The sequence below is a fragment of the Dipodomys merriami genome, unplaced genomic scaffold, assembly GCF_024711535.1.
Source record: "Dipodomys merriami isolate MVZ:Mamm:240054 unplaced genomic scaffold, mDipMer1.0.p SCAF_1, whole genome shotgun sequence".
Taxonomy (NCBI): Eukaryota; Metazoa; Chordata; class Mammalia; order Rodentia; family Heteromyidae; genus Dipodomys; species Dipodomys merriami.
Genome location: NW_027202270.1, coordinates 145,119,699 through 145,145,329, shown reverse-complemented (window position 1 = coordinate 145,145,329; position 25,631 = coordinate 145,119,699). Strand labels below are relative to the sequence as shown.

General features: G+C 36.0%; 1 protein-coding gene across 6 annotated transcripts in view; it reads right to left on the bottom strand.

Moving 5' to 3' along the window:
* Positions 1–366: 366 nt before the first annotated feature.
* Txndc16 (thioredoxin domain containing 16) overlaps positions 367–25,631 on the bottom strand; it is a 77,017-nt gene continuing 51,752 nt past the window's right edge. For 4 of the 6 annotated variants that reach the window (XM_070033289.1, XM_070033279.1, XM_070033270.1 and 1 more), the window contains exons 13-22: positions 25,087–25,230; positions 24,535–24,594; positions 19,838–20,006; positions 19,134–19,270; positions 15,343–15,427; positions 13,316–13,454; positions 11,431–11,591; positions 10,593–10,757; positions 9,655–9,845; positions 368–2,424 (exon numbers count right to left, since the gene is read on the bottom strand). In XM_070033289.1, the coding sequence (XP_069889390.1) occupies positions 2,159–2,424; positions 9,655–9,845; positions 10,593–10,757; positions 11,431–11,591; positions 13,316–13,454; positions 15,343–15,427; positions 19,134–19,270; positions 19,838–20,006; positions 24,535–24,594; positions 25,087–25,230 (1,517 nt within the window). In that variant the 3' untranslated portion in view covers positions 368–2,158. Of the gene's footprint in view, positions 2,425–9,654; positions 9,846–10,592; positions 10,758–11,430; positions 11,592–13,315; positions 13,455–15,342; positions 15,428–19,133; positions 19,271–19,837; positions 20,007–24,534; positions 24,595–25,086; positions 25,231–25,631 lie in introns of all 6 variants that reach the window. The other 2 variants (XM_070033318.1, XM_070033308.1) reach the window with 2 other exon arrangements.

The window sequence follows — 25,631 nt, the reverse complement described above, 5'->3', positions numbered from 1 at the left end:
AGTGACCCAAGAAAGGCCAAAGAAAGTTTTTGTTGAAGGTTGCCTAAAATTTGGACACTTTAAGTGAACATATATTAAAGGGTGTCAAAATTGCTGGCTACAGTACAACGATGAATCAACTTAATGTTTCTATATTCTGGCAGTTATTAGAATTGTACTGATCAAGCTGATAACGTTTTTTCTTTTCTTTTTTTTCTTTTTTTGGATCTGGTCGTGAGGCCTGAACTCTGGGCCTGGGCACTGTCCCTCAGCTCTTCAGCTCAAGGCTAGCGTTCTACCACTTGAGCCACAGCGCCACTTCCAGCTTTTTTCTTTTTGCTTATGTGGTGCTGAGGAATCAAACCCAGGGCCTCATGCATGCAAGGCAAGCACTCTACCACTGAGCCACTTTCCCAGCCCCAAGCTGATAATGTTTTTATGACTATAAACATTAGAGTTCATTCACGTATCTTCCATGTTAGAAATAACCTAAATGAGAATGAATGAAACAAGTAAGGCACTACAGGCTACAGGAAAAATAAAACAAAATAACCGAGGAAGGGTGCTGCTCTCAGCAAATGATTTACATTACACTAAAGTAGATTGTATAGTTTATTGACATTAAGCCACAAAATTCCAGTTGTGAAACAGTTGTACTAGATAAGCCAGATGTAGAAAAAATTTAAAGAATATGATACCCTAAGTAGATCTCACAAGGAGGGTTATATTAGAGCACCATGTCGGATGTTCTTAATAAATTTCTTAAAATTCAGAGCAACTGCACATATGACTGATGCAAACAAATCAACCTGACAGTAAGTAATCTGTTTAGAAATTAATTTTTGGCTAATTGTTCCTTCTTATAAAGATAAGGTCTTATGGCCCAAGGAGACAAACTCATTTTTTTTTTGTTTGTTTGTTTCTTTTTTTTGGGTCCGGTCATGGGGCCTGAACTCTGGGCCTGGGCACTGTCCCTCAGCTCTTCAGCTCAAGGCTAGCGCTTTACCACTTGAGCCGCAGCACCACTTCTGGCTTTTTTCTTTTTGCTTATGTGGTGCTGAGGAATCGAACCCAGGGCCTCATGCATGCAAAGCAAGCACTCTACCACTGAGCCATCTTCCCAGCCCCCAAACTCATTTGTTTAAAGATCACACGGATAGACAGATTTTAGACATTGTTCAGATAAGGGAATCTCTCTTTTTGTAAGCAAACATCAGAAAATTTCATTTCTGTTCACCTGAAATTTAGCAATATAACCTACAGAAACAGTTTAAGACTCTCTTTAAAAATATTACCTTGAGTCCTTTGGGGGGCATATGTTATAACTTTTGAAAATATTAAAATTAATAAGGTAAAGTTATATCCAGAGGATAGTTTATATGCTATTAAACCATATAATATTTATTTTTAACATTCAGTATTTTTTTCAAATATGTGAATGGAGCAGATCCAGATTATTTGGTGAGCCCCCTCTGCTACAAGTTAGTAACACTGGGTTACTCAGCTTTAGCAGTACTGGTATTTGGGGCAAGATAATTCGTTGCTGTAAGGGGATGTCTTGGTATAGATTGTTTGGCAGCACTGGCCTCTACCCACTTGATGCAATAGCATCCTCAGTCATCCAATCAAATATCCCCCGGGGCAGGGAAGGACTGAAAATCACAACAAATATAACTGCCAGCTATATGACTCCACTGTAGAGTCAACTGTGATTTAAACTAGCATTACATTTCAATTTTAATACAAATATATATTGTGACTAGAACTAAGTTAAATTAATTGCATCAACTTCTGTCTTCAAATGAGGTATCTAATACAACAACCACGTACCCATATGTGTGGTTAATGAGCACTTGAAATACAGCTATTCTGTAGTGAGAAACAGCAAGTATATGTCAAATATACACTGTAGTAAAAAGAAAAAAATAAGAAAAGAAAAAGTAAATCCCTGAAAGCTTTATTTATTTGGGGTATACTAACTAGGTCAAATTTATTTCACCTGCTCTTTTATACTTTTTTTTTAGCTACCTGAAAAATTCATGTATGTAACTTCCATTGTAATGCTGTTAAAGGGCACTTGTCTAGAAACTTGATGTGATTTAGTATTAGTTCTTAATAAATAAATTATTGAGTCTCTCAATTAAGCCAAATAGAAAAAGGATAGCCCTTTGTAAATAGTTCATAACTCTTTATCATGCCTAAGTGATTTTTCTGTTTCTTTAAACCAGTTATTTCTATTCCAATGTTTTATTCTCACTGTTTCAGTGGGCTCTTTTTTGACTGCTGATTTGTCTTCATGTCCCTTACCACTGTCACGCACATCTCCTTCTTTCAGACACTCAGGAACTTTCTTGGTGGGATGCTGCTGTGAGGTTTCAGCATCCATCATACTTAGAAAATCATAGGCTGGAAGAGGAGGCTTCCACTTCTGAGCAGATAAAGTTGCTGGAGGAAGATACAACCAAGAGTTAATGATTAGCAGTTATAAATAGTCACATAAATATACTAGAAAATGTTCTATAAAATGTAATCACATAACTATACCGTGAAAATTATCCATAAAGTTTACCTGTGGGCAAGAGGACCTTGTTCGTCTTAAGCAAAGCTAAGTATTTTAAGGAAATGATGTCATTATTAGTTATTTTCATTTGTTATATTATATTCATACACAGAAATAAATACTATTGAAGAGAAAGGAAAGATCTTACTACTTACAAACCTTTACATAAATTAAAATAAAAAGTCTTGGGGGAGGAGGGGGAGGGAAGGGTTAGTATGAATAAAACAAAGGAGGGGGTAACAATGTTTGACAAGACATGTACTCATTACCTTACTCATGACTGTAACTCCTCTATACAACATCTTTACAATAAAATATTTTTTTTAGAAAGTCTGCTTTTCTACTCCAGTCTCAACTGCTCCCCCAAATGTAACTCACTCTTTTTTATACATATTTTATTGTAAAGATACTGTACAGGGGGGTTACAGTTACATGAGTAAGGTAATGAGTACATTTGCTATCCAGCACTGTTATCCCCTCCTTTGTTTTCCCCTACCATCCCTTCCCTCCCTGTCTCCCCAACTCCCCAACCCCCAAGTTATAAAATTCATTTTCAACATAGTGTCTTGTAACTCACTCTTATAATCATTCAAGAAAAAAACTTTCATAACATAGTTATTATTTCGCTTTTATACAAATATTTCTTTAAAGCATTTTTGATTTTTTTGGTGCTGTGTATGCGTGCTGGTACTAAGCCTTGAAGGCAGGGCCTTGCACTCTCTTGGCTTTTCTGTTCAAAGCTGCTGTTTTACATATGAGCCACAGCTCCACTTCTGGCTTTTTCCTGACTAATTGGAGATTAGAGTTTCATGAGTTTTCTGCCCAATTAGCTTCAAACTGCCATCCACCTGTCTCAGCCTTCTGAGTAGCTAGGATTACAAGCATGACCCACTGGAGCCCCGCTAGCATTTTCTGATTTTGAAGGTTTCATTTGACTAATAACCTTCCTACAGACTATAAATAATTACAAACAACAAATAATTTTAAATTGTTGTGTAGCCAACTATACTACAGACAGTAATTGGATCATGAGCTTTATGGCAATAAATCTTAATATTATTTTGAAGTATTTGTCATTAGAAAGAAGAAAAACTACATTGGCATTGTAGTTCATGCCTATAATCCTTGTTAATTGGAAAGCTGAGAATGGAAAAATCATGGTTTGAGGCCAGCCTGGAGAAAAAGCTGGGCACCATTATGTGCCTGTCTTCCCAGCTATACAGGAAGCATAAACAGGAGGATCTTGTTCTGTGATGACCTGGGCATTAAAAACAAAAACAAATATTCAAAAATATTCAAACCGTAACAAAAACAAAAAGGTTTGGTGGAATGGCTCAGTGGCAGAATGCCTGCCTGGTAAGTGCAAAACTTTGAGTTCAAACTTTAGTATGTCGAAACAAAGGGGAAAAAAAAGAAAAACTGATTAGAGCTGACAAACATATATGAGATAAATAACCATTCTCTACAAAATAGTTTAAGTTGGCTCATTTAAAATACTATTTGGAAACATACGCAATATAAGGAAATATTCAAATTAAAACTTTAAAAAATAAAAGTTTTACAAGCCAAGAAAGTGCTCATAAAATACAAACTTGAGATTTTATAAAGCAAATACATATTTTAAAGCCATAGAAAATATGAATAAACTTCAATTATCTAGAACAGAAAATCTGCTTATGTACATTTAAAGTATCCCTACACTTACTGACATAATTTCTTCATTCAGACTGATTCATATGAAATCTCAGCACTGTTATATCAACACAATATTAATTTTAGATTATCCATAGTACTGATGTTTCAAATTAGGGTTTCTGGGTTAGCAGATTCAGAAGTGACAATGAGCAGAGCACCAGTGGCTCATGCCTATTATCCCAGTTACTCAGGAGGCTGAGATCTGAAGATTAGGATTCAAATCCAGTATGGGCAAAAAAAAAAAAAAAGTCCGTGAGAGTCTTATCTCCAAATAACCAGCAAAAAGCCAGAAGTGGAAGTGTGATTCAAGTAGTAGGTGAGTGAAAAAGTCAAGAGAGAGTATAAGGTCCTGAGTTCAAGCCCCAGCATTGGGCCCCAAAAGAAAGACAATAGAAAAGAATAATGAAAGGGGTGGCATTGATCAAGGTGCATTATAGTTATAAACTTTGATTTGTTGAATTGAAACCCCTTTGTATTTTTAAGTAAATTTAAAAAGTAACAAATGAAAAATTTCTAAATATACTGAATAAGGACAGGGTGAGAACAGCTATAGTCTGAACTATAGCTATATGTATATGAAAATATCTTTAAGAAGAGTCTAGTTAAAGGGGTAGCAGATATTTAGCAATATCTATCTTTAAAGTGAACACTGCATTCAGAGACTAGCAGTCTTGAGATGCTGACAAATGTATGTAAGTTAGCAATCTAATGATGCTAATTACTTGTTAAGGGAACTCTACAAAGGTCATACCATCAACTGCAAATAAAACTGTACTCTAACCATGGTGTTAAATACCTTATTCATCAAGTTACTACTAATAAAGAATAACAGCTAACATTTATTGAGCCTTTCCTATATGTCAGGCCTTACTCACTTTATCTTTACAATAACAGAAGCACAATTATTTCCCCAATTTTGTAGATGAGAAGACGAAGACATAAAAAAGTCAGGGAACTGGGCCAAAGTGTAAATCTCAACTAGGAGTAGGCTGTGGGCACACCTCACTTGCAACAAGTAAGTTGAGGAAAACATCCATGACACTGTGGAACAGTGAGTCGTTCCCAGAATGTGGCTATAACCTGCTGCATCTCTTTTCCCCTAACTCCATGCACTGCTGTCAGTGAAGATCTGTCCAAAGGGTGGTGAAAGCAGATCCCCTCGCACAGAAGGGAGCACTCAACACGCAGAAGGGCAAGGCAGATTTCTCCTTCCCTGCTATACACTGGTCTTGGCAGAGATTATTTTTAAATATGACCCAGAAGCACAGACAACAAAAACAAGACAAATAGAATTTTAAAAAATACTCAAATTAAAAAGCTTCTGCACAGAAAAGGAAATGAATGAATCAAAAGAATTAAGAAACTGTACAGAAATAGATACATATTTGCAAATCATACATCTCATAAGGGGTGAATATATAGACTATGGCGGAAACTCAAACTACTCAATAGCAAAACAACCTAATTAAAATATGGGCAAAGGACCTGAGTAGATGTTTTTCTAAGGAAGATAGTAAAGCTAATAGGTATATCAAAAGGTTCTCAACTCCACTAATCATCAGAGAAATGAAAATTAAAACTGAGATATCATCTAATACTATAAAAATATATTTTATTTTTTTAAAAAAGATAAAGTGAGGTTGTGGAGAAAAGAAAATCTTTGTATGTTTGATGGCAATGTAAAATAGTTCAGCTATTATGGGAAACAGTATGGCAGTTCTTTCAATTAAAAGTAGTACTAGTATATGATCCAGCAATCCCACTACTGAATATACATCCAAAAAAACTGAAATCAGTATGTCAAGGAGATATAGGCACTCCCAAAATCATGGTAACATTATTCACAATAGCCATGAGTTGAAATCAGTCTGTGTCTATCAAAGGATTGTGGTAAGTATACACAACGGAATGCTATTCAGCCTTAGAAAAAAAGGAAATACCTTCATTTGTGAAAAATAGGGATAAAGCTGAAGAATATTATGTTCAGTGAAATAAGCCAAGTATAGAAAGACAAATACCATATGATCTCATTTATATGAAAAATCTAATACGATCGATCAGGTGAAGTGGTGCATACTTGCAATCCCAGCACTTGAGAGGTAGAAGCAGGAGTTTGTGAGTTTTAAACTAGCTATAAAACAAATAAATAAAATAATAAAACACACAGATGAAGAGTGCAGAATGGTGGTTACCAGGGGTTTGGGGTGAGGGATAGGAAAAGGAGAGATGTTGGTCAAAGAGAACAAAGTTTGCTACATGGGAGGAGTAAGTTCTGGAGATCTGCTGAACAGCATGATGACCACACTAAACCATAATGTATTGTAAGTTGAAAATACTAATATAGATTTTAATGTTCTCATCACAAATAATGGTAAATATATGAGGTACAGATTTGCTATTTAGCTTGACTGAATTACTGTACAATGTGTCTCCTTTACTGGTTAATTGTGACTTTAGCTACCTAACTCTTCTACAGATATTTCATACCATTCTTGTGAGGATTAAAAGATAATGATAAATCATTTAGCATTGTGGTAGACACAAAACATTTGATAAGTATTACTATCATTAAATTTAATAAAATGTAATATAATTATTTTCTGTGGGCAATACCTGTCACATAGGCTTCTTGTAAGAATTAGTTAAAACAGTTAATAAAGCACATTTTACTAGTTATTACTATAATTATTAAAGTTAAAAGGCAATCATGCCAGCCAGGCACCAGTGGCTCATGCCTGTAATCCTAGCTACTCAAGAGGCTGAGATTTGAGGAATGTGGTTCAAAGCCAGCCCAGGCAGGAAAAGTCCGTGACTCTTATCTCCAAATAAAATAGAAAAAACTGGAAGTAAAGCTGCGGCTCAAGTGGTAGAGCACTAGCCTTGACCAAAATGAAGCTGAAGGACAGTACCGAGGCCCTGAATTCAAGGCCCAGGAACAGCCAAAAAAGAGAAAGACACAATCATGGCTTTTAAAATACTACTGCATTAGTTTACATATATAGAATTAGACAGAAAACCACAAAGTTGAGATAAAAATCACTGCAAACTTGATTATTACCTAACAATACTAGAAACTTTATAGACTGTTAATTACATGGTTACTTGGAGATCCAAAAAAACAAGTGAAATTATACACTGACACTTCAGGTACTTGGTTAAGAATAGAAGCTCTGGGGTTACACTGTAGCATTTGAATTCCTACTCTGGTATTTATTAAGTGAATAACCTTTGACAGGCTACTCTGTCTCCATTTTCTCATCTGAAAAAAATAGTATAATGATAACATTGTGAACTCAGGGAGTTATAAAACTAAATCAGATAATCACTGAAATTTAATTAGTACTATGCCTGGAAAAGAGTGCATACTCAATAAATACTGGCTGTTATTTTTAATGTCACAGTAACTTCCTTTGAAATAACTTGTCTATAATGTAAAAGCCATGCATACCATAACCAAAAGGTAGGCCTATCTGACTGGTAAAAACAATAAATGGCAAGAGAGAAACTGAAAAGTTAGCTTCAGTTTAAGAGCCATATTTTTAGAATATTTAGAACCAGACTTTCATTTAATAGTAATGTACCATTCCTTAGATGTTTTCGCCTTCTATCAAACCATATATCTGCTTTTACTTACAGAAAGAAGACAAACTGGCATATATATATGTGTGTATATATATATGACCACATGATAACTGTCTTTTTTTTTTAATTTAATTTAATTTTATTTGTGAACATACTGTACAGAGGAGTTACAATTACATGGGCAGGATAATGCGTACATTTCTTACCAAGCATTGCAGCCTCCTCCTTTGTTTACCCTTCACATCCCTTCCCAGCCTCCCCCCTCCCCCCCAATCCCAATCCTTCTCCTACCCCCCCCTTTCCCCCCCCCACCGACGTTGTAAAGCTCGTTTTGGACATGACAACTTGTACTTCTCATTGTTGCAACAGGTCCACCTGTATCCTTAATCAACTGGTTTTTCCCCGATAACTGTCTTAAGAAAGCCACAATTCTGTTTTATTTAGAAAAAAAAAGTAGAGTGCAAAGGATTTAGTTATGCTTTAATATGTTAATGTTCCATTGTACATTTTTTATATTTGAATTTAGGACTTTGCACTTGCTGAGCCACATCCATACCGTGATTTTCTTTTCTTTTCTTTCTTTTTTTGGAAGTACTGGAGTTTAAACTCAGTGCCTCATGCGTGCTCAGCTAGCACTCCACCACTTGAGCCAGGCTGTTAGCCCTGGTTTTTGCTGGATATTTTGGAGATGGGAGTGTAATGGACTTTTTCTGCCTGGACTGACTTCCAATGGTGATCTTCTGGATCTCAGCTTTCTGAGTAGCTAGAATTATAAGGCATGACCTGCTGGTGCTGTTTTTCCAGCCCTGATTTTTTTTTTTTCTTTCTATTTTTCTGATAGGACCTGATTCCTTCCTGTTAGGTCTTCCCCGGGAAAGGGAGAAAATGCCCCCTTACATTGCTCTCCCTCCGTGGCCCCTTCCCTATAAGTCCCCACCAAACATCTGTGTAACCCAGGTAGTGTGCACCTGGGGGCAGTGGGAGGTCCCCCAGACTCTGAGGTCACCACTGTGGCCACACCTCCTCCCCCCACTTTTCCCTACAGAGTCAATCTCCATCAACAGTTCTGCACCTTGTCCCCTCTCCCCCTCCCTTCTTCTTTCCCTTCCCCTACAACCCTTGCACCCCCTGCACCCTCCATCTGGTGCAGCCAACATAAGCTCTACCCCCAATAAACTCCTTTCTACCCGAACCATGTGGTGGTTGCCTTTCAGTGAACCTTACACTTCCCAGGCACACACCTGGACCACAATCTATGCATTTTAGGGTTTCCCATCATATACAAATGACAGATATGTGCTATCATACAGATTCTTCTGCTAAAATGGTATCTTGTGGACCTTTCTGCTCAGGTAGCTCTCAAACAACAATCTTCCTGATGTCAGCTTCCCACACAATTAGGTTAGAATAACAGGCATCATGACTGTACCCTGCTGTAAGTTAAGAAGGGGGTCTTGTGAACATTTCTCTTGGGCAGGCCTCAAAGCATAATCCTTTCATTCTGTTTCTCAGGTAGCTGAGCACGAGCAACTGATACCCGGCTTCAATTTTTTCAACTAAATTAAAAATACTGGCAATCTACAGAAGCAATATGGGCTCTAAATTAACATTCCAAACAAAGAGGCCTGTAGACCAGCTAATTGTTCTTATCCCTGTTAGACCTTGTATGTTAGTCTTTAAAATTAGAGATTATCCCATGGACAGTATTATCAACATATTAATATTTAGGATATTTCTAAACATTAAAATTATTCTAGTATCTGTTAGCTACAATTAAAGTTTAAAATCTATGTGACAAAATACAGAATTGTGTGTATTAAATAAAACAGAAAACTTACTGATATGATGTTCTAGCCCTGATTCTAATTTCTTAAGCCACAATATAAGGCTGTGTTCAGTTATTGACTGGTCTGAAGGAAATGCAAATACATGGCCATCTGAATGAAGATTCACCAAAACAAGAACAGGGAGGGTAGGCAAAGGACCAAAATATGCCTTCAGGACTCCTTTCCCCACAGGAGTATTCTTTCTACAAAAAGAAACAATAGATCATATTCATGATTCTTTCCATAACAAAATAAATAATAGTTTATAAAACATTAAACTTGAATTACCATGCCAGTAAATTTGCTTTATAAAAAGGCATCCTAAAAACCATGAAGTCTATCACTGTGTTAGCAATGAAATTCTTAAAAAGTTTAACATGAGATAGTCTTTCTTAGGAGAAAAAAAGGCAACTAATAACAGTTTTCATCAATCACATACATAGCCCAAAGGTTAGTCAGCTTAGGCTTGACATAATCAATAGATTCCTCTCTAGATAAAATGTCAGTACAAAATTAACTGGTTATATAATCATAACATAGATAACAAAATGTTTGTTTACATAAATATCTCTTTTCTAATATGGTGTCTTTCTTCATGAAAAAGAAGGGATTAAAATAGTTATGTTCCCACAAGAAAAAAAAATTCAGTCTCATGCCTGTAATTTTAACTACTCAGGAGGCTAAAATCTGAGGATTTCATTTCAAAGCCAGCTCAGGCATAAGACTCCATGAAATTCCCATCTCCAAATACCCAGTAAAAAGCTAGAAGTGGAGATATGGCTCAAGTGGTAGAGTGCCAGCTATGAGTAAAAGCCAAGTGAGAAAGGCCTGGATCCAGTTCAAGCACCCAGTACCAGAACAAACAACAACAACAAAAAACTAGTTTGCCCAAGGCAGTAAATTCTCCATTATATAAAACAGAATTCTTAGATAGCTGTAATAATAATTACCTGGGAAATTTTTGCCTCAAGCAGTAAGTAGTATTGTTCATAAAACCCACAGCAAAATATTCACTATTATTGCAATTTTCCAAATAAGTTAAAAAATGAAATGTCTTTGATCTGATGATGTGAACAAGTGACAGAACATTATAGGGTGTAACACCAGTCATACATCTAGAAAAACATAGCAGAAAAGATTGTTGGAAAGTGCACTGAAGCACTTCCTAACTTTACTGGCTGGACTTCAACAATATAGAAACACAGAAAGATGAACTGAGAAAAAAAGCCAAAATCTTACAATCTTATTTTTCTCTATCTGCCAAAAATTTAATACATATAAATTACTTTAAAAATCAGAAAAATCATTACTTAAAATGACTAGAATGGAAGTGAGGATCAAGTGATAAGAATGCCAGCTAAACAAGCAAGCTCAGAAAGCTTGAGGCCCTGAGTTCAAATTCAAGTACTAGAGGAAAAAAAAATCCAATTAGTAGGAAAAATAAATAAATAAACAAATCAATGTTGAATCACATTCTAAAGCAAGGACTTCTTGGAACTTTCTTGAAGGAACTGAATTAATAAAATATGATTGCATATTTTGTCCCATAATATTAACTCCAAAGGCAAGATTACAGAATTCCATTTCTTACCAAAAATATATTAACGTAACAATACTGACTTTACATTTTTGGTGTTTTCTTTTTTGAGGCAGGGTCTCACTATGTACTAGTCTGGCCTTGAATTGGAGATCCTCTTGCCTCAAGTGCCCCAATTGTTGGGACTATAGGAGTGTGCCATCATGTCCTTTTTTATTACCTTACATATAAAAATACTAAAATAAACTTACAAATTTAACCAGCAAGGAGTAAGTGAATCCAAGTATTTTTGTTCCATTAGTGTCAATATTGCTTTTCTATACTGAGGATTTATGATGCCATCACTAAACAAAATAAGTAGTGGCTTCTGAAGTCTTAAATATGAGGGAAGATTTTGCACAGTGATTTCTGGCTGTTAAACAGAAAAACCAAAATGAAAACAAAAAACAACTATGAGACACAAAAAATATAGGTATGATACAGCCTAAAACAGAAAACAACATTTAAGTCACGTATGCAAATTTAGTTAATGAAATATAATTCAAACACATTCCAATTTAAATGGATTATGTAACACTAATAACAATGAGTCCGAAGTTTCTTACTCAATCTCACCTCACTCCATAAATGAATTATCTCCAAAATAAATTACTAAATGCTTCTGATGAAAAAATTAACTTCTAATAACTTCTGATGCTAAAATCTGAGCCAGATAAGCCAACATGCATGTGAAAAGCAAAACTCCTACAGTTTTCCTCTATCAAAATTTTGTAAGTAAAATATAAATATCCTGAAGCCAGTTGCTGGTGGCTTATGCCTATAATCCTAACTATGAAGGAAGTTGAGATCTGAGGCTTTGGGTTCAAAGCCAGCCCAGGCAAAAAAGTCCATGAGACTTATATCCCCAAGAAACTACTTAGAAAAAGAAGAGGTGCTAGGCTCAAGTGGTAGAGCACTAGCCTTGAGCAAAAAGAAGTTCAGGAACAGTGCCCAAACCCTGAGTTCATACCCCAGGACCAGAACCGAAATATGTACAGAAAGGGATAGATAACTATAGAGATAGATATCTACAGAGTCAGATAGAGATATCTCTATCTATAGATATCTATGGAGATATCTATCTATAGAGATAGATATAGATAGATATATAGACAGAGATCTCTCTCTATATATATGCTGAGTTTAAAACATTTTTCTTTTAATGTCTATGATTACTTAAAATAAAAATTAATAAAACTTTTTTCAAGATTGTAGATTTTTGGCATAATTAAGTTAATCACATGCTAAAACAAACCCAAAAGGCAACTGCATTTGTTTAGAATAATAATTATTATTATTTAGACTATTTAGAATAATAATATTATTACTAGTATTCACTTCCAAAAATGTACTTGTAGAAGAGAGTTTGTCTAGGTTGTTAATAACAAAAGATCAACAAACAATCCTAATGTCCTTATAATGAAGAATGGCAGTGATAGAAGAGCACAGTCTTTACTATTTTCCATTTTTACCTCCATATTTGTTACTTCAGTATCTGGATTAATCTGTGAGGTGATAAATCACCCCTATCACATAAGCCATTCCCAGCTAATAGAGACTTGCTGAAGTCATGGAGTTAAGGAAGGGGAAGAGTTGAAACTAGACCGTAGGCATCCTGCTTACCAACTTCCCTTTTCACTGAATCACACTAGCTTCCACATGAATGATTTTTTTTTCTTAAGTGGTACCAACTACCTTTGAATACAGTACCAGACCATCCTCAAACAATAATCTCTGGCATATATCTGTCCCTATTTAGTTCTTAAAGTGGCTTCCCTCTGCCACCTTTCATTTTTCATTCAACTCTTTCTTAACTGACCTAGATTTTTATTTCAAATAGCTTCATTACAAAAAATACTCACAAGGGGCTGGGAAGGTGGCTCAGTGGTAGAGCGCTTGCCTTGCATGCCTGAGGCCCTAGGTTCGATTCCTCAGCACCACATAAGCAAAAAGAAAAAAGCCAGAAGTGGCGCTGTGCTCAAGTGGTAGAGCGCTAGCCTTGAACTGAAGAGCTGAGGGACAGCGCCCAGGCCCCGAGTTCAGGACCCACAACCAGACCCAAAAATAAAAAATAAAAATAAAATAAAAAATACTCACAAATGTTTCCAGTAATGCGCTTGTTATTATTTGAACTATGTCTTGTGCATGAGAGCCAACTAGTGGAATACTTTCTATTTTGTCTTCTTTGTGTCTGGCAAGCAGCAGGGCTGGGAGAGTTACAGCATATTTATTTGACCTATGGAGAAGTAGCATTAAAATAAGATGAAAAGAGAATGCTAGGTAAACAACATTGAAATATATGAAGATAACAAAACTACATTCACTGAAAGCTGTTGACTAATAGAGACTAATAAGAATAAAGGAGTGAGAGTGAAGGCATCAGTCTGGTTAAGGTAGTGTGTAGGCATGTATGAAATTCCATGGTGAGTTCACTTTGAGAAATTATCTTATGCCAACAAAAAAACAATGAATGACAGGAATATAAAGCAGGTCCTGTCCAGAGTATGAGCACCAGCAGTAGAGGATAGGGTAAACAGAGTAGGTGGAAGAGGGTGAACATGGCCAAAGCACTTTATGTACATGTGTGAAATGGAACAATGGAACTTGCTGAGATTAATCTGAGAAGTGGGGAGGAGGGAAAGTGATATAGGGGGTGAGTCTGATAAACATATGCCTATACGAACATGTCAAAATATAATCTCCTGATGCTAATAGAAAATGCAGGGGGAAATTCACAAACAAAATATATGAAGTCATCAAAAGCATGAAAAAATAAGCCAGCAAGTCACAGCAAGAGGTAACAAATGAAAAGCTCACTGTTAAGAAAAGAATTAACTCAATTTCCACACAAACTTGTCTTCCATGTGAGGCCACCTAAGGAAATTCAGGAACCTTGACAAACTCAATATAAAAATAGCAATAGACAATAATCCATATCAATCCCTCTAACCCCCAATCCCAGCACAACTAATTCATCAAGAAAAGGTCTAGACAAGTTTTGGAACACTGAGTGGCTCTTGACCTTTTTAGATTGATCACAACATGTTTTTAGTACAGTGATGGCAGAAACTTAGCTATATATTAGACTATGCCTATAAAGTAGTTCCTATGTCTCATTTTATACACAAACAGGATTCAGAGAATGATAAATAGCAGACAACAAATTCAAATGAGGCAACCTCAACACAAAATGTATGCCCAAGTCTGCCTTCCTAAGATTTTTGCTAACTGAATCTTAAAAGAAATTTCTCTGAATTAAATAGGGAAATGCTTTGTGTGAAATTACCAGTGAGGTTAGCCATATGTATAAAGATTTAACTCATGCCAGATCATCTAGAAGCCTCTTGGTCAACCAGTTCATTATAAACAAAATACGTTGAAAAGTATTAGCATCATTCTGTGGACCATAATTAAATACATATTGAGAGATGAAAATAGTAAGTGATCATATATTATCATATGGATATGTTTTCTGGTTTGGTATATGGCTTTTAAAAATCACTTAATGTACAAAATAAAGCGCAGCTTTACCATCAAGAGCAGTGTCAAAGATGAGAGATTTGATCACAGAAATCAAAAGTAGGAATATTGTAGTCAGGAGGTAAGAAAGACAAACTACTTGGGCTTACTGAATAAATCAATTTGCACCTAATATAATGTGTATTAGTAACAGTCTCCAAATTTGAAGTCTAGTTCTTCATCCTACAGGAATGAAAATCTTGGACAATCCATAGGAGCCCCATCTTCCACATACAAAGCAACGTAAGTGGCTGTAAGATGCTGATCTTTTAAAGTATATTTTTGGCAGCAAACAAAAGCAGATATTCAATAAGTAAAACTCTCTAAAAATCATGACAATTCTAAAGAACCAAAGCTTCAGGAAATATAGTACCCCAAGAGGAAAATTTTTACAGGAAGATGAAGTATAAATCCAAGATTATCCGGTGGGCACTTCAATGTAAAGTAAAAGAATAAAGAATCTAAACAGTATGGCACTTCCCAGATCTTCCTAGAAGGAAATTTAAATTTTATTTATGGTACTGCTCTTTCTTCCCAAATCAGCTACCTAAACTACACATTATACTGTTTAGCTTCTTCCTAAAATTAGAAAAGCAGTAACTTACAATATCCAAACATCATCTTCAGAGTAAATTCCAGTAATGGCATGTCCTTTCAGGTAGTTTCCTGCTTCAATGAAATATTCTTTTGCTGTAGAGACAAAGACAAGAAAAAAATTTCTGAGACCTTTACTATTATGTGCACTGTTCAACTGATGACCAGATTTATAGATGATAGTATTTTACTCGTAAGGCATGGTAAATGGAGACAGGCATCCTATATGTATGCTAAAAAGAGAAACAACTATGTAAAAATCACAAACTTGAATTGGGTGTCAGGCTCACACCTGTAATCCTAGCAACCTGGGAGGCTACTAATAGATCATGCTTTAAGGCAATCCCAAGGAGAAAAGTCTGTAAGACACTGTTGAACCCACAGCTGGGCACAGTGGCACATGCTTGTGATTTTATCTTCGTGGTAGAATCTCTGCCACAAACCAGGCCTAGGCAGAAAAGTTCATGAGACTCTTTATCAGCAGAAACAGGGCATGGTGGCATGTGCCTATCATTTTACCTATGATAGGAAGTTAAATATAGGTGGATAACTGTTCAGGCCCACACCTAGCAAGGAAGCAAGAATCTATCTCAAAAATAACAAGTGGGGGGGGGGGAGGCTGGGAAGGGATGTGAAGGGTAAACAAAGGAGGAGCCTGCAATGCTTGATAAGAAATGTACGCATTATCCTGCCCATGTAATTGTAACCCCTCTGTACAGTGTGTTCACAAAAAAATAAATAAAATTAAAAATTAAAAAAATCACAAAATAAGAAAGAAGTCATCTTGCCAACATATTGTCTAACATTCATTTTTTATTTCTATTCTCTTAGGAATAAAATATGTAACATATATTCAATAAAAAAAATAATAAGCACAGCTTGGTGCTGGTGCTCATGCCTATACTCTGAGCTACTCAGGAGGCTGAGAATGAGGATCATGGTTGGAAGCCAGCTTGCGCAAGAAAGTCCAACAAACTCTTTAATTAACTACCAAAAAGCCAGAAGTAGAAGTGTAACTCAAGTGGTTGAGTTCTAGTATTGAGCAAAAAAGCTCAGGAACAGTACCAAGGCCGCTGAGTTTAAGCTTCTAGACCAGCACACGCACACACAGACACACAGACACAATTATAAAATGGAAAAGTTCCTATGTGCACAAAAGACTGGGAAGTTTAGTCCTCTAACACTGTTCACATTAGGACTGTGTAACTATGAGAATTTTTGTCTTATTTTCTTCATTTTCTGTAATGTAGTTGTTATTTTTTCAATTTTGGCTATTTGTGCATCAGTCTTTTCTCATGTATTAATATATTCCAAAATAAACGCTACTATTTCTATAGATTTCAGAATGTTTTCATAAATAATAGCATATCCTGGATTTAATCATACTCTTTTAACCAAGAAGTGAGTTTGAATTAAATAACTGTGGACTAATGAGAAAAGTGCAGATGCTGACTTAATACTAAATGAAGCATTCTTGTTAAGTGAAAGACAATTGCTGGCTCAGCCCTGTGCACCAAAGATTTATAGCAGCACAAATAGAAAATGTTGATGAAAGAAGTAAGCCATAAAGCACCTACAGGGCTAAGCATGCTGAGCCTGCAGATCTACACCCTAGCAGTCAGCAATGTCATCACTGGGTAGCCATGAGGTTCTCTTTTAAAAGAATATATATTCTCCACAAGATTAAAAAATACGGTTATAAGAAAAGCAAACTAACCAACCAAGGTGGCTCAGTCAATCTTCTGGGAGCATTTAGAGCTCAGAGATTTAAATTTATATATGTATGTATTTATTTATTTATTTTAAGTCATAGATTTTAATGAGAAACTGGTAACTCCTTAAAATATTTTTCCTACTAAAGTAGGAAAGATTCATAAGAAAACAAACAACTACAAAAGGACTTGATGGTTTACTTTTGTTTCTAAGAAAAACAGCTCAATTCTTATCAATGGATAAACTTTTATCTACCATAATGGAAACTTTCTGATTCTTCTTTGAAAAGTAACAGTGGAAATAGTATTCTCACATAAATTCCTCATACAGAAGCCTCTCTATTCCTGAATATACTTGCTGAAAGTCTCTTCATTTTTAAAAAAATAAATACTAAGTAACTATTGAATGGGAAGATGTAAGGCTGTAGACTTCAGATGACCTACTAATTCAGGCTACATATTTTTTTTTCTTGAACATTCAAAACTAGGAATATTCTTCAGTTCCTAAATGAAAATTACATATATGGCAGAAAATATACAGTGATCTCAAATACAAGGAAATAACTACCTAAACCAAAAGATATATAAATTTTTTTCTACTATAAACCTTATTTGGGGTATGTATATAAATGATGAATTAGTGCACTGGCAGCCTTAGCTACATGGGAGCATGGGAGGCTGAAGTGGGAAGAGAGCTTGAGCCAGGGAGTTTTAAGACCAGGCAGTTTCTGGCCCTATCAAAGATACAAGCAAGATACACATAGTCTGTACATATACAAAAAAGCATATGAAATGCCCGTAAAGCACAAAGCAAGCAGCAGACATTTTATGTATTAAGGTAATATATATATGAAGCTAATATTCACCTAGAAGACAGGAAAGGCAATAAAGACAAGAAAATGAAAGAACTATTTTATGGAAATTAGTCAGCATTCTAGTAAAAAAGCAAGAAAAACTGAGCACTGGTGGCTCTGGCCTGTAATTCTAGTTATCTGAGGATCACCATTCAAAGCCAGCCTAGTCAAAAGACTCTAGGAGACTCTTATCTCCACTTCACCAAAAGCTGGAAGTGGAGGTGTGGCTCTGCTGGTAGAACTTCAGCTTTGAGCAAAAAAGCCAAGCAACAACATGAGGCCCTGAGTCCAGCCCCAGTAATGGCATACACAAGAAAAAGAGTTGCATATATAATTTACAATTTTACAATGAGCACAATTTACAGAGGACAAAATTATTTCACTAAGAATCTAAACCATAAATATTCTAAAAATCCACACAAAGACTAAACATATTCTCCATATGCAGAGAGATAAAGAAAACAGCATAAACATTGCAGACAAATTCTGGAATAAATGAATATGTATATATTTATATATATTCTGGAATATATGTATATGTATATATTTATATATTCTGGAATATACGTATATGTATATATTTAACTTAATTGAACTTTACATAGGCATAACATTTTTAAAGCTACAATGATAAGAGTATACAAGTACGTTGACTAAGATAAAATTATAAAGATAAAAAATTATAAAGATAAAACAAAATATTAACTTAGACACTCTTTAAAAATTAACCTCAAGCCAGGTGTTGGTGGCTCACATCTGTACCTAGCTACTCAGGAGGCTGAGATCTGAGGATCACAGTTCAAAGCCATCCTGGGCAGGAAAGTCTGTGAGGCTCTTATCTCCAATTAACTACCCCACAAAAATGGGTCAAAGTGGTAGAGCACTTAGCCTTGAGCAAAATAGCTCAAAGAAAATGTCCCAGGTCCAACACACACACACACACACACACACACACACACACACACACCAGGCCCAGGTCCAACACACACACACACACACACACACACACACACACCAGGCCCAGGTCCAACACACACACACACACACACACACACACACACACACACACACACACACACACACACACACACACACACACACACACACACACACACACACACACACACACACACACACACCAGGCCCTGAGTTCAAGCCCCAGGTCCAACAAACACACACACACACACACACACACACAACAACAAGAAAGCAATTTTAAAGGTCATCTCTACTTACCTGTTATCATGGCTGGATTAAACAGTCCCAGTACTGACACATTAGAATAGGCAATCAGGTCTTTATATAATTCTCCACTTAAATATTCTTCTGCTTCTTGGATTGAGGCTATGTTTACTGGACATGAAATCCTGTTGCTGGATGAATATACAACTATATTCAAAATCAATTTTTAAAAGTAATTTTCAGCTTCTTAAAAAACATTAAACTTAGCAAGAAATATATACACAAGATAAATATCTACCAATATAAAGACAAAAGTATTCTTTCAAAAATCGATTTAATTAAGCCAGGCACCAGTAGCTCATGCCTATAATTCTAGCTACTCGGGAGGCTGTAATCTGAGTATTGAGGTTCAAAACCAGAACGGGAAGGAAAATCTGAAAGACTCTTATCTCTACTAAATTACAAAAAAAACCTGAAAGTGGAGCTGTGGCTCAAGTGGTAGAGTGCTAGCCTTCATCACAAAAGCTCAGGAACAGCGCCCTTGCCCAGAGTTCAAGCCCCAGGGCTATCACCCATACACACACACACAAATCAATACAATTAAAAAAGTGTTGAAATGTGCAAAGACCCTATTTAACAATATTTACTCTGTGATTTCAGTTCTAGTATCCTTCTTAATTTGTTAACAGTTAACAAGGTAAGAGAATTGAAATTCCAGGCTCCAAACTTTAGAAATAATAGTGAAGCTGAATACTTACAGTTGGATAAACTTTAAAAGTGCTTCAGTGTCTAACATACCATCATATGACACTGGGTTCTCTCCTTCCTTGTACATCTTTACCACAGGAAATTCAGTAACATTTTGCTTAGTGCATGTATCAGACCAATCTGCACAATTTATTATAGTAAGAAGCATAGTAGATGTGCCTGTAGTGAACAATTATAAATGATAATTAACATTTTAATATTTCAGTTATAATTAATTCTGCTTAGAATGTCATTTTCTTCTCAGTCCATTATCTGATTTTAATCTTTTGTGTTATAACACTCTAACTTTTTTAAAATTCATTTTTCTTTTTTGTGTGTGTGCCAGTCCTGTGCTTAAACTCAGGGCCTGGGCGCTGTCCCTGAGCTTTTTTGCTCAAGACTAGTGCTGTACCTCTTGGGACACAGCTCCACATCTAGAATTTTGGTGGTTAACTGGATATAAGAGTCTCACAGACTTTCCCGCCTGGGCTGGCTTCAAATCATGGTCTTCAGACTTCAGACTCCTGAGTAGCTAGTATTACAGGCATGATTCATGGATGTCTGGCTCTTTCTTTATTTTTTCTTTTTTTAACAAAGCAGTTTATGAATAGAAGATAGCTTGATCAATGCCATCCCTTTCAACATTCTCACCCATCTCTCTCCTACCCATTCCTTCCCTCACTCTTCTTAATTTTGTAGGATGTATACATTGTTTTGTTTTGTTTTTTTTTTACTGCATTCTGCCCCACTTCTCTTCAATTGTCGATCCCTTTCTTCTTGACCCTACCCTACCTACCCCTTTTGCGACCTCACTTCCTAGTGTTTTATTTTGCTGAGCTTTGATTTTGACTTTCTAAGGAATTACACTATTTGACTTCTCCTCTGAGTCTACTGTATTTCAGTTAGTACATTTGTATACATTTGCATACTACAAATGTATTTATGTTTATAAGCTCAATCTAGCTTCCACATGTTAGAAAAAAAAATGCATCCCTTTTCTCTCTGGGCCTAACTTACTTCACATAATACACAAGATAGTTCATGAAGATGACAAAACTAACCAAAGAATAATGGAAGAATTCATGGAGAACGAGAACACAAATAAAAAGCTTAACAAATTCCAAAAGATGGCAAATGAGTCCACTGAAAAAACAGATACTCAAGTGTAAGAGATGAAAGACAGCACAGATAAACAAATCAATAAAGTAAAGAATAAGAAAAACTCAATACTAGATCTTCCTTTCTTTCTGTTGGTTTTTAACCTACCCTTTTTAGTTTATTCTTTTCAGTCCCTTTTTGTAGGCTCTTCTACTAAGAGTTCAGAGTTGCTCAATGCTCAGTTTAAAGTGCTTGCTTTCTTCCTTTTTAAACACTCTCAACCCACCAACAATTTTGTCTTAAACTTACACTTTTTAGCCCAGACTCAGATAGACTTACCAGTTCACATCCCTGTAAATACAAACATCTTCAAACTCTTGTCTCTAAAACCAAATACAATTACTTATGTCACAATGAGATCCCTCTTGTAATAATGTATACTAAATTAAAAGGAAATAGGACTTCCTTCCTGTAGATAATGGTAAAGATTGCCACTTGAGTGCAACTCAGAAAATCAAGTATTGTCTTTCATGTGTCCCTGTTCCTAATCTCTCCAGGTCTACTCAACCACTATCTTTGTACTTTTACCACTTCAGTTTTAAATGTCTCCAATTACAGCTCATCTCCAATTATCTTTTCACTTTTACCACTTCAGTTTTAAATTTCTCCAACTACAGTTCCATTTCTCTTAATAAAGTGTCATTTGTTCTGGGGTAACTACAAAGGCTACAATCTACTTCCCAAAATTCATTCTCTACAATAATGCTAGAGATACTTTTCAAACCTCACATGAAAAAGAGGTATCACCTCAAGTTTTTAATAATGAATTTTTTCCTTCATATTTTCAAAAATGATAGCATACAGAGGCATAACTTTTCACTTCAGATTTAGTGAGCTATAACTGAGGTGTATTTTTTCCCCTGTGCTTTATATAGTACCTGATACATGCTATATACCAAAACTGTATGGAATTTACTCTAATACTTTAAAAACACAGTGAATTTCTTATGCTAATGTACATTAACACTTGACCAGTACATGAGCATATATAAAGGTAAGCCCTTATTTCTTCCAAAAGCAGACTCAAGTTACATCTTGGCAAAATTCTTCTATGTTTTAACAATGTCATCTGTAAGTGCCTGGTGATTCTTGTTCACACAAAGTGGCATGTTATAGTCCCACCCACGTAGGGAATGTAGTGACATTGCAGACACAGATGCTTCCCTTCAAAAGGCATCTGCAACATGCTTGTCACTGCTAAAAAGTCAGTATTACTTTGTCCCTAATGAAGCTGAAAACCTTAATATTATCTTTAAAACTGGAAAAAGAACACTGATACATGTTATTAAAAGTTATACAGCTATGCTGGGCATCAGTGGCTCATGCTAGCTAATGCTAGCTACTCAGGAGGCTGAGGTCTGAGGATCACAGTTCAAAGCCAGCCCAGGCAGGAAAGTTCATGAAACTTTATCTCCAATAAACTATTGGAGTGGCGCTGTAGCGCTGTGATAGAGCACTAGCCATGAGCACAGAGAGGCTCAGGGACAGAGCCCAGGCCCTGAGTTCAAGCCTCAAGATGGGGGGAAAAAAAGTTATACAGCTAAAATTTTTATTATTTTTCTGTGACATGGTTTCAAGATTTACTCATATTTCAATCTAGTCATCTAATAGTCTGACATACCTATAGCATTATACCCCATATACTTTTTCAATGCACTGACTACAAACAAAATTCCTTACCTGAAGAATGTGATAGAGTGTCTTTGATACAGATACTATGAAAGAACAAAATTTGGACATTTGCTGCCACCTTGTGACTAAGGGGGAAAAGATGTTCTTCATTGTCTTAAGCTGAGATGAAAAATAGATTTTCCCAAGAGTTCACGATACAAGACAGATTGTAGAAATAATATCCAAAATGCTATCATGTTTTCTTAATTTAAATTATAGTACAGGTTAAGAATACTAGTCTAAAAATCTGAAATCTCACCTATAATCCTGGCTACTTGAAAGGGCGAGATCACAGTTCAAAGCCAGCTAGGGCAGAAAAGTCCATGAGACTCTGATCTCTAAATAACCATCAAAAAGCTAGAAGTGGAGCTGTGTCTCAAGTGGAACGGCACCAGCCTTGAGAGAAAAAGCCAAGAGACTCAGGCCAAGGCCCTGAGTTCAAGCATAAAAATATAAAAAATTAAATTAAAATCTGAAATGATCCAAAATCTGAAACTTTCTGAGTACTGTTATAATATCACAAGTGAAAATTCTACAACTGAATTCCTGTGACCAATCACAACTAAGTCACATTAAAAAAAACTGCATAAAGTTACCTGAAGGCTGTAGGTAGGATTAATGTGTGTCCCGAATTAGTTATTTGCTTTTCTATTCTACAAACATATACAACTTGACAACTAAGTGTGGGAGTTAAGCTCATGCCTGTAATCCCAGCTACCCAGAAGGAAGAAGTCAAACACCAACTCAGGCAAAATAGTGAGATTTCCATCTTTTAAAAAAGCCAGATATGGTTGCATGTACACATGTATGTGCACACATAGATACACATGCACACACACATGCACACGCACCCCTCTCTCATCCAGGTTAAGTAAGATCTTAGGATCACAGCCGAAGGCTGACCCAGGACAAATATCAACACCTCTATCTAAAAAGTAACCTAAATCAAAAAGTACTGGAGATGTGCTTCAAGGGTAGGCCACTTGCCTAGAAAAGATAAGTCCTGAGTTTAAAACCTAATCCAAAATAACAACAACAAAAAACCCCAAACAAACAAAAACATGGTAGATAATATTCCCAGGGCAGCCAAGATTAAACCTGTGACAGTGTTTTTGCTGGAAAGATGATATGGACATTTTGAGTTAAAGACCAATCCCTGGACTCTTATTTGCTTATCAATGGATCTGTTTTCACAAAATACCTAAATCCTAGTCCATGAGGAGCTATGTAACCTCAAGATACTAAAATTTTTGATCTTTCACTAAAGAAACCATGAAACTGAGTTTTTGTGTCAATTTTTTTTTTTTTTTTTTTTTTTTGGTCGGTCATGGGGCTTGAACTCTGGGCCTGGGCGCTATCCCTCAGCTCTTCAGCTCAAGGCGAGTGCTCTACCACTTGAGCTACAGCGCCACTTCCGGTTTTCTGGTGGTTTATTGGAGATAAGAGTCTCACAGTCTCTCCTGCCCGGGCTGGCTTTGAACTGCGATCCTCAGATCTCAGCCTCCTGAGTAGCTAGGATTACTGGCGTGCGCCACCAGCGCCCGGCCTTGTGTCAAATTTTTGCTTACAGTGTTTAGTAGTAACAGGCAGAGTAAACACTAGACAAATGCTTGTTACATGACTGAATTTAATCCAAAAAGTTAGTGGATTAACTGTGTAGTCACAAATCTTTAATAAATGGGCTCTTGTTTCCACAAAGTGTTGTCCCATGAGATCTAACTGTCTCAGAGAATTCTTAATAGTCTTGGTTTATTAATTTAATCACAAAGACACAAATGACCTGAAATTTTATGTAATTTTCTATATGTTTATAATGGTAGTTTTGAAAAAAATAGATCTCAGAATCAGGAAAATAATAATGCGTCCCACAGAATAATACCTTTCAATTTAGCTGCCACATCAACATAGGATTGGAGAAATGCCATGGATACTGCATGCCCTGCATTAAAATAAAAGATTCAGCAGACAGTAGAACACATATCTCCAAAGCATCCATGAACAAACACACAGCTTTTTGAGATTTTCCAAATTTTTATTTCCAAATAAGAAATATCCTAACAGAGGCTCACTATTATCCAATCACTATAAAGGGTTCAAAATACAGTTAATTTTTATACTTAAGCTAAAAGTAATATAATTGAATGGCTATTTTTAATATAAATATTGTATTCCCTTAGGAATCTATAAGAACTGATAATACACTGAAAATGATTAGCTTGAGTCAGGATACCTAGATTAAACATTAACCTTTAATTTGTAAATTACATATATAGAAATGTATACAGTCTGAAAGTTAGTGCTTCAATGCGTGCAATCTACTTAGAACATGTAAAGGCTGTCATTTTAAAATGTAAATACATAGAATGCTAAAATAAATGATGTCTACTCTGTCATAACACATAATATGGTGTCTCTAAAGGCTTATACTCACAACCAGCATAGAAGAGCACTAAGCTGTCAGAGGCCATTACTGTCTCATTAAAGGTCTCTTCTGTTAGTTCCACTGTTAGTTCCAAAGGTAATTGTCTCTTCCTATCTCTGAAGACAGTTTCTTCCACTTCATCATCTTGAACATCTAAATGTTTAAAAAAATATGTTACTTTACCCAGGTGCCAGTAGTTCATGCCTGTAATCCTAGCTACTCAGGAGGCTGAGATCTGAGGATCGTGGTTCAAAGCCAGCCCAGGCAGTAAAGTTCATGAGACTCTTATCTCCAATAAACCACCAGAAAATGGAAGTGGCCCTCAAGCTCAAGTAGTAGAGCACTTGCCTTGAGCTGAAAAGCTCAGGGACAGCACCCAGGCCCAGAGTTCAAGCCCCACAGTGGACAAAAAAAAAAAAACAAGATACAACTACAACTCTTCTCATAAGCAAGCATATGAAAATTTGGCATTTTATTTTTTTAAAAACTTTTCAACTGGGGCTGGGAAGGTGGCTGAGTGGTAGAGCTCTTGCCTTGCATGCTCAAGGCCCTGG